Here is a 16,762-nt window from a genome sequence, read left to right as displayed (position 1 = left end):
CATTGCTTTAGAATATTGTTTGTGCTAGATATTTTTATCTATTCCATGAACAGACTATGCAGAATTTAAAGCTAACTTTCAGAGAGAATGGCACTCAATGAAAACTGAGATTTATGGACTCTAGGTGTGGGTTAGAAGGATCTTAATGCTTTGTGCTTAAGTTGTGGAACAAGTCAGCAACTCTCCAAGATTCATTGGAATATTATCTAGGTAACTTAAAAAGTGTACATATCTGAGTGAATATTTTGGGAGATCTAGACTAAGTTTCAGATCTGTCATACCAGTCCCCACCACACAAGCACTAGTTAATTTTAACTATAGTGAGAGACAAAAAAAATTTTGTGTAAAGTAACACAACACTGAAGTTATCTACCTGAAAGTCATAACTTCCAACTGTTAAGAATTGCTCTTCAGCTGAAAGAGATTCTGAATGTTCTTTATATATTTTAAAATTAACACATCTTCATAATTATTGTAGTGACTATACATGGACTGAAAGGAATGTTTCCCTGAAGCAAATTCTGCAACACATTGAAGCAACTCCCAATGTCACTCATTATGCCCTAATTGGAATGAGGAAATGGTCCAGTAAAACAAGCAGTGCTGAGATCAAGGAACCGTTCTCCTGCTGCCATGTGCATGACTTCATTATGCTCAATGTGGATCTGACACAGAATGTACAGTACAATCAGAACAGGTAAGGGAATCGGTAGCACTTCTCAGCAGAGGTGATGAACCAAATAAAGGAAGTTTTAGCAAAGCTCTTGTTTCTTTAGGGAGGTTGTGAATGGCATACAGACAGTTTTTGTTTTCTTACTGGTGATTAAAATCCTTCCCAGGCTGCCAGAAGTTAGAGAAAGACATTAATTTCTATAATGTTCCAAAATAAAACAGTGATAACAAAGTGACAGGATAGACATAGACAGCAGTGGACTCTGCAGTATTGGTCTACTCCAAGTGGCCTTTGGTACTTCCCTTCTTGTCTGCCTAACTGCTCTCCCTTCCAAAGGAAACAGGGATATATGGATGAATGGTGCATAACCAAATCTCATTCTGATATATATATATATATATATGGGCTTTTTACCCTCAGTAGCACAACATTGCAGCATACCTGCAGCATACCACATGTGTGCTCATCAGGACAATCAGAAGAAGAGAATAAATAATTCTTGTTCACATTGGTGGTTTTTTCTCGCATTCAGCTGTCTCAGAAATCCCACTTTTTCAGTTACTATATTAGATATATTAGATTATAATTTTGTCATGCACAGCATTACCACAGTTGACAAAACTGTATTTACTAGGTTCATAGTCTCACAGAATTTCACTGATCTGTGTGAAATAAACTGTGGGTTTCCCCACATTTCTGAGGGACATGCATTTATAACAACAGAATGAAGTGTGTATATATCACTAGAGGTAGGATTCACTTGTCTAAAACTGGTCTTTCAGTGCCTTAGAATAAGGAAGACATCCATATGGGGCTGGAAGGTATGACATGAAATGTGTGGTTTCTCTAAGCTGGGTGGGATAGCCCAGGTAATTAAAATGGCTCTACACAGCTACACTTAGGTAACTGAACATCAGGCACTGTGCTTTTCAGAAGAACTCTGCTAACTCAGGAAGATACTTTTTAAGGCCCAAGCTTACTTACTGCAGGGAAGCATTCTGTGTTCATTATTCTGTGAATAAACAGATGTTCTGTATTTCTGTTGTCACCAGCCTGGCATCTTAAAAGAACAAATTTGCCCCTGTGCATCTCCTAGTAGAGAACTGTGCTCCCAGGCTGACTAAGTGTGTTACCTTATGAAGCGTTATGTATGAAGGACAAATAAAGACAATGACAATAAAGCAAAATGATATGAGTACAAGCAACAATGTTAAAATGTCAGGAATGCCACATCACACCACCCATTTCCCGCCTCTGCCTTTGAAGCACATGAGGCTCAGGTTAATCCTGTGTGGGTACTGCTGAGTGTGAAGCATTGTATGGTATTCCAAGCCTGGGCAAGGAAAAGGGTACATTTTAAAACCCAGAGACAGGGACAGTCAGGGATATCAAATAACAATGTAGATATTGCTAAGATCAAAGACAAAACTTAAAAAACTTGTAACTGAATGCTATGCTTCTCACTGGTGTTGACTGTTGCACTGATTGCTCAGTTAGTTTAAATTCAAGCCCTGGATTTCAATCCAATGGTTCTGCACATCATCCTGTTTCCTTTGTAATGAATATATTCAAAATGGAGAACTGAGTCTGAATTTTCCAGAGATCAGAGTATTTGAATTTAGGCATCTTTAGGAGTTTACCTTTTATTCTGTTCCCTTATATTTTTTAAATGGGTCAAATTTAGCTCAGGGATGTTTGGCCTCATTCTGCTTAATCTTTTCCTGTGTCTCAGCAGTTCTCTTGTATAAAGACTCGCTGCCTTCAAATAGTTTTAGTTTCTAAAATAAAATTACATTAGTTCTGTAGAGGAACATTGAAAAAATTGCTATCTATTCATATTCTGAGGGGAAAATGAGTAGTCAGATACTTCTGTGCATTTGATAAATCAAATGTAAGGCCTCATCCTTTTCCTGGGAAGTCAAAGGAATTAATTTCCTTGACTGTATTTGGGGTGGTAATGTATGTAACAATTTCTTATGGCTCCATTATTACAGTAAAAGGCAAAAAAAATGTTTTAACTCCTGTGTATTTTCCTTAGCAATTTACTGCCTTTCTACTTCATGCTTTTGATCCTTTCCCTCCCTAAGTGTCTTCCTCCCTCATTCTGGTTTTCTCAAACTGATGCTAGCTATTACTAGAAAGCTGAAGCCCCTTTCCCTGACTGATAGGCACTGGTGGAGGGTCAGTATGTTTGATACCTGTCCTTTCTATGGTGCTGATCAAAGGCTCTGAGTGCTTGTAGTTGTCAGTGTGTGATGAGGAACATTCCCCTGACCTGCTATGATTTTCTCTTTCCAGATTTACATGTGATGATGTTGACTTCAACTTGCGTGTCCATAGTGCTGGCCTTCTCATCTGTCGGTTCAACCACTTCAACGTCATGAAAAAGCAAATTGCAGTAGGAGGACAACGATCCTTCCACATAAAGTCTAAGGTGGGAACTGAGACCTCTGTGGCACTGTTGTTAAAATTCTGTTTTCCTTTTTTTGTCTTTTTTAACTAGGAGAACTGAGGTATTTTGGTGCATCATCTGTTCCCAGTAATGGGTTATGTCTGCCATGTGGGGCTTTTTAAAATTATTTATTTCTGAAATCCACAATATTCTTGTCATAAATACAACTTTCCTTAATAGTTTTTCTTCAAAACTTCGAAAGACACATGAAGTGTCTCTTTGCAATCCAAGTAACCATTCACTATGTGGATTTTATCTACAGCTATAGAATTGGTCATCTTCATGTGACTTCATATTAGGAGTACTTTGAGTTCAAAGAAGAAACCTCAAAGACTATAAACACAAATATAATTTTATGAAACTGAAACTGAATCTGGTAGCAGATTTTTTTTGGTGAATAACTTTCCTTCTAATGTAAAACTTAGATTTGTAGGGTAGAGATGTATTTCATACAAACCAGAATTCACATAAATACAACTTGATTAATTAGGATTGATCTGTATGAGAAATATTTTTTCCTCACAGGTATCTGACACTCCAGTTTCAATCTCCCCTGCTCAGTACATTTGTGCTCCTGACAGCAAGCACACCTTCTTGGCAGCACCTGCTCAGTTGCTCCTTGAAAAGTATCTCCAGTATCACAGCCATCGCTTCTTCCCTCTCTCACTGAAGAATTATAGCCATCCAGTGCTATCTGTGGACTGTTACCTTAACTTAGGACCACAGGTACTGAACAAAACAATCTCCAAGTAGCTCTGGAAATGTGTAGGCTCTTTTTGGATGAGTTATTGATGTATTCTGTGCTAATAGTTACACAGCCTTTGAAGAATGTGGTACATTCCTATAATGCCAAAATCGAATTCTTAGTCCCATGGAGATATTGTCAGAGGCTTCAACTAAAGTACATGGAGAGAAATCCCAAAATTGTCCTAAATACTAATATGGTCTGTGAGGTGTTTTCTCAATCTGAAATAATTTGGCTCTTCCTACAGAAAATTTCTTCCACAAGAGGGTTTTACAAATACTAGATAACCCTTAGAAAGCACTTCAAATATACAGATGTTTTAGTTGACTTCAGACTGATAAGCTGAGGCAGAGAATCAAATACTAGACAAGCAGTGGGAATGGGAGAAGCTGACATTAAGTCTCAGGAGCTGTTGGCTCTCTCTGGTGAGTCTGGATCTAAAGCCAAGGTTGCACTTCAACTCAAATATGTCAGTAGAAATTTGGTACTAGGGTGGTGTGGTTCAGGAGACAGGGACTGTTTTTATCTCTTCACTGAATACCAAATAAAGTTCAGTTGTTCTGGGTTTACTGAACTTCTCTTCCAAAGAGCTGTATAATAACCTTCCCATGTATGCTGCTCCCACAATATTTTGAGTTCTTAGGCTTTTGTTTTCACCATGTTTGGAAAAACAAGCTTTGTGGGAGGGCATTGTGCTGTTACTGTCTTCATCCCTCGCATCCTTTCAGCTCTGACCCATTCACCACTTGAAATAGTTTCAATTTAATTCTGGAATTGCTGCCTCAGCTGGAATTTGATACAGTAGGATTGAAGGAATATTGAATAGGCATCCTGGTACAGAGTCTCAGTTGCTGAGGTTCAGCCTTCCTCCACTCAATCATGCTGATCCATGCCAGATGAGGATGTATCCCAGATAAGTAGTACAGTGACACTTTTGAAACAAAGCCATGTGTGGAAGATTCCCTTAACCTGAATTTATAAATCCTGAAAGAGTGTTGTAAATATTCCCATTCCTAGTGGATTTCAGGAGTAGCCATAAAAACAAACTAGGCAAGAGGAAAGCTCATAAATTGATGTATATGCACAACTCTACTGACTTGAGTAATCCTTGAGTAATGTAAATGAAATTTGGAATTTCTAAGGGTCCTTTTTGTGTCTGACTGTAGAGTTATTGTATTTACTCACATATAAATAAAATGTGCTGGGCAGGTCACAGCATTATGGTTGTGGGGAGCTATTGTTACTGCAGCTTTCAAACTCTATCACATCTAAGCGTCATGATAATAATAGTAATAATGAATAATAACAATACATAATTATGAATTGTGCTTATGTATATTGTTAATAAGTAGTGCTATGTTCTGGAAGGGATTATAAAACTCACAATATTTGGAGTCGGAAAGAAAGTCTGAATTTGAATCAAGTGCAGATACTGGAAGCATAATATGGAAGCTTTAAAGATGTTAATTTTTTCCCACCCTCTCCCAATCAGATTGCAGTTTGCTACGTGAGTTCTCGGCCTCATTCTCTGAATATCAGTTCCTCTGGTTTGACATTCAGTGGTCTCCTGCTGTACCTTTGTGACTCCTTTGTTGTGGCTAGCTTTTTGAAGAAGTTTCATTTTCTTAAAGGTGAGCTGCATTAATTTTATTACAAAGAATTAGGTGACATGGTCTCTGAGAATGTGAGGAAAATCTATTTTATCTGTGTTTTAAGTCTATTATATTTATTTAATATATATGCGTATATATGCATATGCATGGATTCATATTTGCCTTTATATGCCCCACCCAACTTTGATGCTTGATCGTGCTTGTGCTGGCTCTGCACTGTATTAAACTGGTATATAGCAGTGCTATAAGTTCTGCAGATTTCTAAGTGGGAAGAAATGTTGGATCCATATCATCATGCCTAAAGTATGTGCACAACTCCTTAGCCTGTTTGAAAACTGAGTATTGAAGATTTATGCATGAAGCATTTACCTACTGTGTTCTTGCAGCTTTTCTAAATTTCAATAGAAGATGGGTGATTGACAAGCCTTTATCAAAATTTATTTTCTATTTTTAGAAATAGAAACTGGCTCATTTAAGATTTATTCCTGATACTCAGTTTCTCCATGTAAACCTTATGATGGTGTGCACCAGTGGAGACAACTAACTTCCACTTGTGTTGCAGACAGTCACATTGCAAACTTCCTTTGGATCCTTCTGCTGCTATCTTAGGCATTTGGTGCTCTGGGGCTTTGTTTCTCTCATCTATAACTGTCACTGGGAGAAGAGCACCGTGGTTAGTGGCTCTTTAAACTGGCAGAGTTGTTACAAACTGCTGTGTTCTTCGCTGCAGCTAAAACAGAGGCTCCCAGTCAGTCTCATTTTGCATAAACCAGTCAATTTTTATATCATGTAGCATAAAGTGTGTTTGCTTTGGGATTTCTCCATCTACCCAGGCAGTCTGCTTGATTTTCTAACCCATCACATAAGAATTAAACACCATGTGACTGTCTTGTTTATTTTTATTATGATCACGGGATTTTTTTGTCTTGGGCATTGCCACTTACCTCACCATTTCTCCTTTAGATTACTGTATGCTGGTGAAGTAATTATTTTCTCTTAAAGGAGGTCTTTTCTCAGAAGTCATGAAGCCATGCATACAAGTTGAAGGGGTTATCAGCATGCCAGACAGGACAGTTGGCATTGGTTATTGAAGTACGATTTTTTTTAGTTTGGCATTCTGGATTTGCTTGTGGCTGCAGCCACACAGACCAGATTCTTTCTTGCCAGCAGATGAGTTTACCAATCCAAAACCCACTAAAATTTGTGATTAAAGACATTGTTTAGACCATTTCTGGGCAGCAAAGCACAAAGAGCTTAGTCAGCCATCACAGTGACTGTCATGTGGGTTTTGCTGAGTGAGGGTTTCACTCAACAAAGGTAAGGATCAGGAGGGCTACAACAGGAATGGATGTAGGGCTTTTATCTGGTTTACTGTCAGGACCCATCATGACCTCCTTAGACCTGCCAGTTTTACTTTTCCTACCCTAAAGATCATGGAAAGTGCTTCTAGTCCTGTTTACTAGATGATGATGATGCATCTCAAGTTACACAAGAAAATCCTGACAAATAGGTAGCTGAACATAGCTCTCATTAAGTCCTACCTGAGTGGCTTGATTTTCTCCCAAGCCCATTTGTAACTCCTAATGTGAAAGGAGTGGAGTTCTCCATGCGGGGTGGTGGGAGGTGGGTGGTCTGAGAACAAAGGGGATACTCATGTGAGTTTCTTTGAACTGTTTGCCCAGGTGCCACCCTGTGTGTGATTTGCCAGGATCGCAATTCTCTCCGCCAGACCGTTGTCCGCTTGGAGCTGGAGGATGAATGGCAGTTCCGTCTGCGGGACGAATTCCAGACTGCCAATGCCAAAGAGGACAGACCACTCTTCTTCCTGACTGGACGACACATTTAATTGAAAAGAGACACATTTCCTGAATGACACAAGACACTAATTGCCACCATCTCATGAAATTACTTTTGAGAGGCTCTGCTTTCTGAACAGAAACAGGACTGTTTTCTGTTGTTTATTAGAATGATATCTAATCAGACAGCTTAAGATCTTATTTACAAATATTGAAGTGACTTTTCTAATTTAATGTTCTGATGGAAGTCATCCCTAATTCCTGACAGAGACACAGAGACTTAACATGGTGGAAAGCATTTCATAGCAGAAGAGAGGTCAATGAGTGCACTTCTTCTGTGACAAAGAAGACCATACGCAAGTTCATAAAGAAAAGGGTTAGGAAACTTTTTGCACATTCCAGAAATAGGAAATGTAAATTTAGGAGCAGGTTCTGGTTTACAAGTCTTATTTATCAAAGAGTTGGCATAGGGCAACAGGAGTTGGTACAGTTCTGTGGTATACTGCTTCTGATTGATCCAGGTAGGCTTTTTCCATGAAGATTTGTAAAGTATATTTCTTTAACAGTAGGAACTCAGTTTGAAGCTTTAGTTTTTGGAATAAGTGCCACACTGGATAGTTTTACCATGCAAGACTGTTGGAGTAGAAGACTAATTATATGTCTGGTTTTATTAGCATAAGGAAGAGAGTTAACAAGGTAGATGGTAAAATGAGATCTGAACATTTAAACCTGAAACGGATATTAACTTGAATAACTGAAAAGATCAAATGGTGGGACTGACCTGCAAGTGATTTATTTCTAGAACAGTGATGTTTTGTGACTAAACTGTAGACTGGCTGTAGACTTCAAGCTGAGGCAAGTGCACTCAGGAAAGCCTATGAAATGGTTCTAAAACACTCCCAATACACTTTCTGGGGATATTTTCTTGCCAAGGTGCTTCAAAGGAGTGAGAAAATGGAGATTACAATGCTGAGAAATTCAGGTGAAAATCTAAACCCATGTTTTTGAACAGCACCGGGCATTGTGATATTTCGTATGCTCTAAATGTTAAATCAGTGGTCACTGTCTTTGTCTCAGCATTTGGGAATGCTGTTAAAGCTGCAAGCTTCCCGTTTGTCTTTATGCAATCAGTGTTAATGTCACGCAGTCAAGGTGTAGGAAGGATGAGTATAGACATTGTCAGAGGATATCTAATATTTGGGCAGGCCTTTCTGGCTGGATACACCAATGAGGGGATCATTGGCTTTATACAGATGAAATTCCATTGGGTGGCTGAGTCTATTACAGTACTGGCCTTGAAATGCAGGCATCCGTATGATTGTGCCAAAGAGCTAATTTAGGTTAATTTACAGAGGAAATCTAAGTTCTGTGAGTTGTGAATTCTGTAAGAGATGTGGATTGCTATCTACAAGGAAACTGCTGGCAATCAGTGTGCTTCTATATTTCATTGTTCGTGTTTCAGAGTGAGAATTCACTTTAAGTTTTGTGAAGGAAGGTCAGCATTGGCGTATGTAAATAGTATTACTGTTCAGTTGTCACCAGTTGTTTAGTTAATTTAAACTTTTTTTAAGGAAGTGTGACATTTATGTCTTTATAAATAAAGTTCATGCTGCATGGACATCTGTCTTGGTGATGTACTGGACCAATAAGTACACACACTTTTGCAGTGGAAAAAAACAGAGGAAAAGCACTGGCTGAAAGGAGTTAATATAATTAAGGAATGACCTGAACTGATCAAGAGAAAATACAGTTACTTCTTAATGGCCTACAACATAACACAGCTTCAAAAGTATAAGGGTTTTTGCAAGAACTCAGATTGAAAGACAGTGAGTTGAAATTTCCTTTCCTGTAACCAAATGTTTAAACAACTTACACCAAGTGTTCATTAACCTTTTTCTGTGTTTTAGGTCTGATATTTTCTTTGTCAGTCTTTAGACATCCATTTTATCCAAGAAACTATAAAAGCCCTAAAGTACAAAATAATGAAAAAATAAATAACAAATAAATCACGTCCTTTCTTAACACTCTCTTTTGGCATAAAGTTTCCAAAACTTTGACAAAATACAGCTGATAGTTACCTGAAGCCATCACACTCCTGAGTGTTTCATGTTAACCTTTTTCTTAATGAATTACCTACACACTGTATCCTGTGTACAGGATAGGAGTCCCAGGGCCTGGCCTCAGCAGACCTGTGTCTATTTTGTGACCAAGTGCAATCATTCTCCATGGACTATATTTATGAGCAATTGTATGTGACGAAAGTTGCACGCACAGCCCATTGTCTTGGAGAGCACATCCTGTAATAAGACCAGATATGTCCTTACTCTGACCAAAATGCACGTAATTCCTGTCATGCTGTGGGAGTGTCTATGCACCCACATGGTAGGAAAACACAGCATTTTGCTCACAGGAGGCCAAAAATGATGGTGGATGAGTCAAGGAGAGACAGCCCCCAGAGCTCCATCCCAAAGTTTCTTCATCCCTGAAGTTAGTTTACAAGCTAAGCCCCACTAAAGTGTAAGCTTTCATGGAGAGGGCAATGTAGGTTTTGTGTCCAGCTGGGACTCTGAGATGATAAAGTAATACACATAAACAATAATGGTAAATTAAAGCAAATCTGTTTGGGTGGGACTGGCATCCTGTGCTGCAACCCTTGGTGCTATAGTTCTTTACCATATGTGCATGTGTAGGGCTGGGAACCCAGGTCCCAGATCCACAATTCTCTTGTCTTTCTTTTGTGAGAAGGAATCACTGGCTTTCAGTCCCAGTGACCTTTGTGAGAAAGCTTGGCCCATGCCCATTATGTACACAAATCTTTTAAGCATTTCCTTTCTGATTTTGGATGTGGCAAGAAAGCAGGAGTCTGCATTCTGTGGATTCACTTGATGATGTGATAGCAAACAAACTTTTTATAGCCTGTGCCTTCTTCTCTAGCACCTTCCATGCTTTCTGATTTAGTCATCCTATTACCACCTGCAGATAGTATTATTAGCATGTTCTGAATTGTCTGTCAGAGAGAGAAGTAGTTTATGATTCAGCTTCTGTAAAATACAGAGTCCAAATATAGAGAAGGTTATTGGAAAGGTGACATTATTTTCCTTCTTACCATCCTCTCTCCTCTGTTAAAGAGCTCTTCACAAGCACTTAAGCACTAATATCTGGTATCTAATTACTGGAGGACATTAGGGATTTCGTCCCTCCCTAGCAAGTGCCTCCTTGTGGTGACAGGGAATGTAGAGATCTCAGCTCCCACTGCATCTAAAAGCAGTTGCTGAACATTGCTTGTGAGGGAGTTGCTTTTCAAAGGCTGTATCTGTGGCACTCTGTGGTGGAAGGTATCACTCACACAAAAAGGAAGGTACAACAAACCCAAAGGATGGGTCGAGGGACAGCTCTACAGGGTAGAAATTGAAGAGCAAGTGAAATGGGGGCTGTGAATTGATGCAGCAGCATGGAAGAAGTTGGGGGGCAAGTAGAGCTCCTGGCTGCAGTAGGAAGTGTTTGCAAGGGCACAAGGACCCTGGGCAGGGACTATGTGCAGTGTGGAAGAATCTGGGTTTCCATGGAAGTTGGAATTCATGTGGGTGTCATGAGCACCCAGCTCAACAGGACCCAGCTATCTGCCACGGGCTGCTGCTCTGGTCTGGCTGTGAGGGTGAGTGAGGATTGTGAGCCATCCCTCCTTCCTGGGGCCCATCCCCCAGCCACAACCACAGTGCCTGTGGCAGAAATGACGGTGCCAGAGCTGATCCTCAGGGTGGTAAAGCACTACAATTGCCATAAAGCCCAACCTCTGCTTGCATCCCTCTGCCATGCTTGCCCAGAGAGCAGAGCCCTGCACCCTGCTGGGCACCCACAGCCCCATGGCACAGCCTCTCACCACACCACACACACCACACCCAGTGCCGTGCTGCCTTTCCGCCCTTCTGCCACAGTCCTCCTCTCCCACATCATCCTCTCAGCAACCAGGCTTAAAAATTCATCAGCTGCCACTGAAATATTGTGGATATACTGGTGTGAAAAAATAAAATCCATATTCTTCCCTTTTTCCTACTTCCTTAAGGGTACAGCTCTTCATTGAAAAGTAAAACTAGTCCTGTACATCCACTGCCTGGTGACTCTCTTCTGTCCCTTATCCTTGCTCCAGTCTACACCTGAATAAATACTCAATGGTTCTGGTAGTTTGCAAATGCTTTTATAATATTTCCAGTCCTGTTTTGACAGCTCCCAAAATAACCACTGATGATTGTGGAGGACACAACTCTGGCAGTTCTGAGGCAATAGTCCAAATGCTGACATTGTCCACTGCTGACATATTATTTGGCTAGGAAGTGGTGGGGTGTCAGATATAACAGTGAGACTTCTGTGCTGTGAGAAAAAGGCATTGGGAATCAACTGCCATGATTTTAAGAAAGACCTCATAAAGCTGCTTCATACATAAATGTGGTTTTGATTAAAATCCTCAAGGAAATGGAAATGTTTAGATTTACATAGAATTAGATTAGATATCAGATTACATAGAATTAGATTAATAGAATTAGACTTACATAGGAATATAAACTGAAGGAAATTCCTCCACACTTGTTACATGACCAGTGTATTGATTACGCACTTAAATGCTGAAGTATTATGAAGTATCATATATATATGAGTATTATTCTGTCAGTGTGAGCTGTTGTGCTGTAGAAAATGATGACTGGCAATAATTAAGAATACTGTTTAATTAACAATAATTAAACAGTATTCTTTATACTTAGAGACAACAGGACTGACAGGAAAGTGGGGTTTTTTTGTTGCCACCTATCAGAATAATTAACAGCTAGGAGAACAGATATTGGCTCAGAGATTATTGCAGTAATCACAGGGCTGATTCTGCATCATAAGATACACTTTCATAAATGGGCTTTTGCAAACACATAAAACCTTTTATGTTCATGGTGTGATTTCTCTCTACTAGACCTTAAATTATTCTTGTAAATACTGTTTATTTATCAACCATAAATCTCAAAGTTCTCTCCCAGACAAGATGGCACCTGTGGTGGGGCAGGCTGGCAGCCCTGTGAATCCTTCTTAAGTCCCCCACTAGAATCATGTTTGGTCTGAATTTGTAGCATCTTGAACTTTACCTCTGCAGGAGATGCAAAAAGGGAGAGCTATGACTCAGTATTTCTATTAGGTAGATTTTCTTTTTGCTTTCTCAGTATAGCTTTCTTAATGTACATGATGCTATAAATTTCCATAGGTGTTCATGAGACAAAAGCCTTTACAGAAAGAAAATAGAGAGAGGGAAACTCCATAAGATTTGTCCATGGAAACTACTGTAATGTGAAAAGCAAATATTTTAGGAAAGTGATGCAGTTCCAGTACAGTAGAGTTGTGATTGTATTTAAAAATATCTTAAATTACTCTTTAAGTTGAAAAATTATTCTATTAAAAAATAAGATGAGAGTTATCAGTTCAGCAAAAGAAAGCTCACATAGAGGCTACCATGAACTAATATTTCTATAATTAAATATTCTATTCATTATTCTATTATTCTATTAAAAATAAGATGACTGTTATCAGTTCAGCAAAAGAAAGTTCACATAGAGGCTACCATGAGCTAATATTTCTATTTTTAAGTATTCTGGAGTGATTACAATTTTTTTTTTCCTTCTCATGATACAGCACTTGCAAATGTTGTTTATAAAAAGCAACTTGCTCCTCTTTAACCTGTGTCATGTAGTGAAATCACAGGACACTTTAATGATGCCAGTTTAAAACTGGCATCAAAACTTCTGTTTATAGTGCATAATTATCCAGTGAAACTTGTTGTTAGAGGATGTCACAGAGGCTATGAGCTGAGGAGGAATCTAAAAACTCATGTGAAGCCTACATGAACTGTGAGTCTGAGAACATTTTCTGTGAATTTTGTTTTAGCTACCATTCCACATTTGTCTTTGGTTGAAAACACCAACTGGGGAAGTAGCAACAAAGCTGTGAAGTCCTGAGAGTGCAAAAATAGGATGGGAGTGAGGAAAAAGCAGCTGCTGGAGTGGTTGGGGAACACTGGGAAGAAGGCAAAGAAACTGTGGCCTGGCTGTGTGGGTGTGACAGCAAGAAGGTGGGATGGGGAGCAGGTACTGGGGATAAGAACCCTGGGGAAAGTCTGGGAAACATTGTCATCATTCATGCAAATTATGGAGAAAGGTCCTTTTACATCTAGTCATTATTCCATTTATGGGTGTATTGATCAGAAGTGTTTGGTGATGGCCACCCTTGGACATGGATACCAGATGCATTGATCTAGGAACAGCAATCACTGGATACATCTATGCTGCCAAGGGGAAATGCCCACACTTTTTTTAGTGCTTCCTGGGGAAAGCAGGAAGTTCCTGAAATCAGATGGTACAGAAAATGACAAAGGCTTCAGGAATACAGTGTGCTGGAAAAGATGCACGCCCACTTCTTGAAGAATTTGATAAATAAACATTATGCAGCATATTACAATTATTTAAATGCTATTTCTGATAGATTGTTATACTTACCCATCACAGCTTGAAAGAAAATTTTTCAGAAGAAATGGGTGGGACAGTGGAAAATTACTCCAACAAACAGTGGTTCCCATCTTTTAAATTTGGTGAATAGACCTTTCAACAGGGGCAGGAATGCCATTGAAATTCATTAGGCGTGGCATTTCCCTGTTTATCTGAAATGAGAAGAATTGTATTGAATTTCCTTCCCCAAAATTGTTCCAGAAAGAAAATGTGATTTGTCAGATAGCTAATAAATGGGTTTCTGTGCTTACAGTCTTAACATTTGGTGTACAACAGAAATGAGTAACTTGAGCATCTTGGTAACTCAAGTGCTGTGCTATTTTCTCTTGGAAGAGTTCCTCTACAACTTGAGGGTGATTTGGCTATTGGGCCACTTCAGATTCAGAGTTTCTAATGTGAAGCGTGAAAGAGTCTAAGTAAGCATCATTTTTTCTGATGATTAGATCTCTTCCTGATGCCTTTCACGTCACCATCCTGTGATCCTAAGAAACCCATCAGGTGGAAAGTCAGTCCATCAGGGACTGGCTGCAGTGGGGCAGTGCCGGGGTTTCAGGAGCAGGAGCAGGTCAGGGCCAGCAGCAGGAGCTGTGTGACAGTGCTGGAGGGATGCTGAAGGAGCCCAGCAGAACCCCATAGGCCCAGTGAGCAACTGGAGTGAGCTGAGACTGGGGTGCCTGCACCTAATGCTTGTCCTGTGATACAAACTGGCACTTCCCTTGCCATGTCAGGCATTCAGAGCAGTTTGGCAGCTGTGTTAGTTTTGGTTGATACACAGAAATAACACTCATCCCCAATACTCCCAAAGCTTAAAGGCAACTCCATATAGCAATGAACTTAACTGCGCTAACTTAACAGCTGGAATACCACAGGTATTCTTGAGGCCTCAGAACACATTGTTTTAGGAAAGTATCTCAGACTTTAAACAGTCTTGCATGTTGTATTTTGGGGTAAGGAGGGTGACAGAGGCAAGCACAGCTGATGCTGATGTTGCTGTTGAAAACAACACACTGTCCAGCCATGGCCTGTGGTACCCTAATCCTCCAGCTAACAGTGCCTGGTGGGCTGCACAGAGGGCTGTCACTTTTTAGTGCTTTCTATCTGCTGCCTACCTAGTGACACTCACAGTGGTGAGACCCCATGCTGGCAACAGGCTATTTCTCTACTCTATGCCTTATTTCCAGTGATTTTCCATTGATTGATTATTTTCCTACTCACTGAATTTGCATATAGCCTAGGGTTAAGTATGAAGCATAGCCGGGCATATTTGTTCATTTGATAACTGTTATCAGCTCACAGTTAATGCTAGGACTCTCCTGCAGTGGGGTGCTATAAATAGCCCATTTCATTACATAAGAGTGGAAAGATTTAGAAGCCTTTGCCCAAAGCCAGACCTGTAACAGAAGGGTTCAGGGGTTTTGATAGCAACTTTATTTCACCAGCTACTGCAGCCAGATGTCTTATAAGCAGAGGGATGATAAATAACAAAATTCAAGCCAGAGGTTGTGAATGTGAAAGTGTATCATAGCTGTGATTTACTGGTCAGTTTGAACACAAAACCTTAGGCTGTATCTTGGTGGCAAGGCTGCCATTCCTGCCAGCTGCCAGAAGTGATTTCAAGATGCTGGACCCAGCTGTCCTCTCAGACAGAGCCAGAAGTCTCAAAAGATTCAGGACAAGTTTATCTGATAAATAAATAGTGTGTGATCTGTATGTATCTATGTGGATTCTACATACTGGTATCAAACTAGTCACAAACAGAAAACCAAAAGGAACAAATGGAAACAAAAATTATCCTCTTTCAAATATTATTGCACAAAGGAACAGGAAAGCTGTGCTTCCTTCTCACTCACACAGATACAGTTGTGGAGTTGTGCAGCTGTGCAGAAAGGCAGAATTAAATTTTTAATAAACTGTCCTGAAAAAAAAATAAACTATTAAAACCCATACAAAATATGATCAATGATAGTAATAAAATGCTGGCAGTAAAAATTCCTTGTATTCTGTTTCTGGAACTTATAACTCAGTAAATTGTCTGATCATAAAATCTTATATGAAAGGTAGGATACTGACTGGAAGTGAATTTGTGTTTTTCAGGCTCTGATTTTTCACTGAACCTTTTGACTGAACTAGAGTACTTGAGGAGTCAGTTGCAAGGAAAGTGCGCTCTGGTTTACTGAGCTCAGGTTTCTTGCTCTGACTGTGCTTCCAAGAACTTAGGCAGGTAAAATTAGCAAGAACATGATCACTGCGAAATTATATTCTCTGGAGCTTTCAGCTAAGCTTTTAGCTTTCTTCAGCTAAAATCTGAAGGCAGTTTTTTTTTTTTTGTATATGGCAGAAACCAACAGTGGCTTTAGCAGTGTATGTGAAGAACAGGGAAAAACTATCAGCTCAGGATGTCGTCTGAGGAGGAAGATCATCCAGAGACCCCCACTGGCTCCCCTTGGTCTTGGGTAAGAGACTCTGCCCTAAGGTGGCACAAATAACACTTAAAGCTTTAGAAAAAAGTAACAAGCTGTGCTGTGTGACCCTCAATAGTAATGAGTATCAGCAGCATTTTTAGTCTCCTGTTAAAGTCTGTGTTTCATCAATGGTTTGGTCATCTCTTCTAGTTCAGCCTGTGGACTTTTAAAAAAAAGAAGTGAATGGGGAAAACCTTGTTTTGCTTCTCCTGTGTATGTCAGGTTCTACAAGGAAACCTGAGTGATTCTGTACTGTCTGCTTTGCTGTCTCACTGGCTGTGCAAAGCTGCACTGTTGAAAGGTAGCTTTTAGGTACAATGGAGGGAAAAAGATATAAAGAACAATGTCAACATTTGCTCTGGAAGTCTGCATTAAAAAAAGAGCCAGTGAAATACAACATCTTTTCTCAGTAAGACTGAAGCTGCCTTAATGAAATACAATCTGCACTGATGCCCCCCTAATAGTGGCTGCACAGTCCTGTGTTT

General features: G+C 39.7%; 2 protein-coding genes across 5 annotated transcripts in view; both read left to right on the top strand.

The window, feature by feature from the left end:
- Window positions 1-9,240, top strand: part of GREB1 (growth regulating estrogen receptor binding 1) — a 63,901-nt gene extending 54,661 nt beyond the window's left edge. Inside the window, exons 29-33 of the mRNA XM_041477922.1 lie at window positions 479-697; window positions 2,972-3,107; window positions 3,651-3,851; window positions 5,363-5,501; window positions 7,166-9,240. Coding sequence (XP_041333856.1) covers window positions 479-697; window positions 2,972-3,107; window positions 3,651-3,851; window positions 5,363-5,501; window positions 7,166-7,329 — 859 coding nt within the window. The 3' untranslated portion in view covers window positions 7,330-9,240. The remainder of the gene's footprint in view (window positions 1-478; window positions 698-2,971; window positions 3,108-3,650; window positions 3,852-5,362; window positions 5,502-7,165) is intronic.
- A 3,786-nt stretch (window positions 9,241-13,026) lies between these two features.
- The window catches only part of LPIN1 (lipin 1), an 82,445-nt gene continuing 78,709 nt past the window's right edge, over window positions 13,027-16,762 (top strand). For 2 of the 4 annotated variants that reach the window (XR_005955995.1, XM_041477898.1), the window contains exon 1: window positions 16,179-16,268. Coding sequence is in view for 3 of the 4 variants with exons in the window: in XM_041477898.1 (XP_041333832.1) it covers window positions 16,212-16,268 (57 nt within the window). In the remaining variant the exon portion in view is untranslated. Of the gene's footprint in view, window positions 13,162-15,909; window positions 16,037-16,153; window positions 16,269-16,762 lie in introns of those variants that run through there. The other 2 variants (XM_041477892.1, XM_041477893.1) reach the window with 2 other exon arrangements.

This window comes from Pyrgilauda ruficollis, unplaced genomic scaffold, assembly GCF_017590135.1.
Source record: "Pyrgilauda ruficollis isolate IOZ18807 unplaced genomic scaffold, ASM1759013v1 scaffold42, whole genome shotgun sequence".
Taxonomy (NCBI): Eukaryota; Metazoa; Chordata; class Aves; order Passeriformes; family Passeridae; genus Pyrgilauda; species Pyrgilauda ruficollis.
This window is presented reverse-complemented; position numbering and strand designations above follow the sequence as displayed.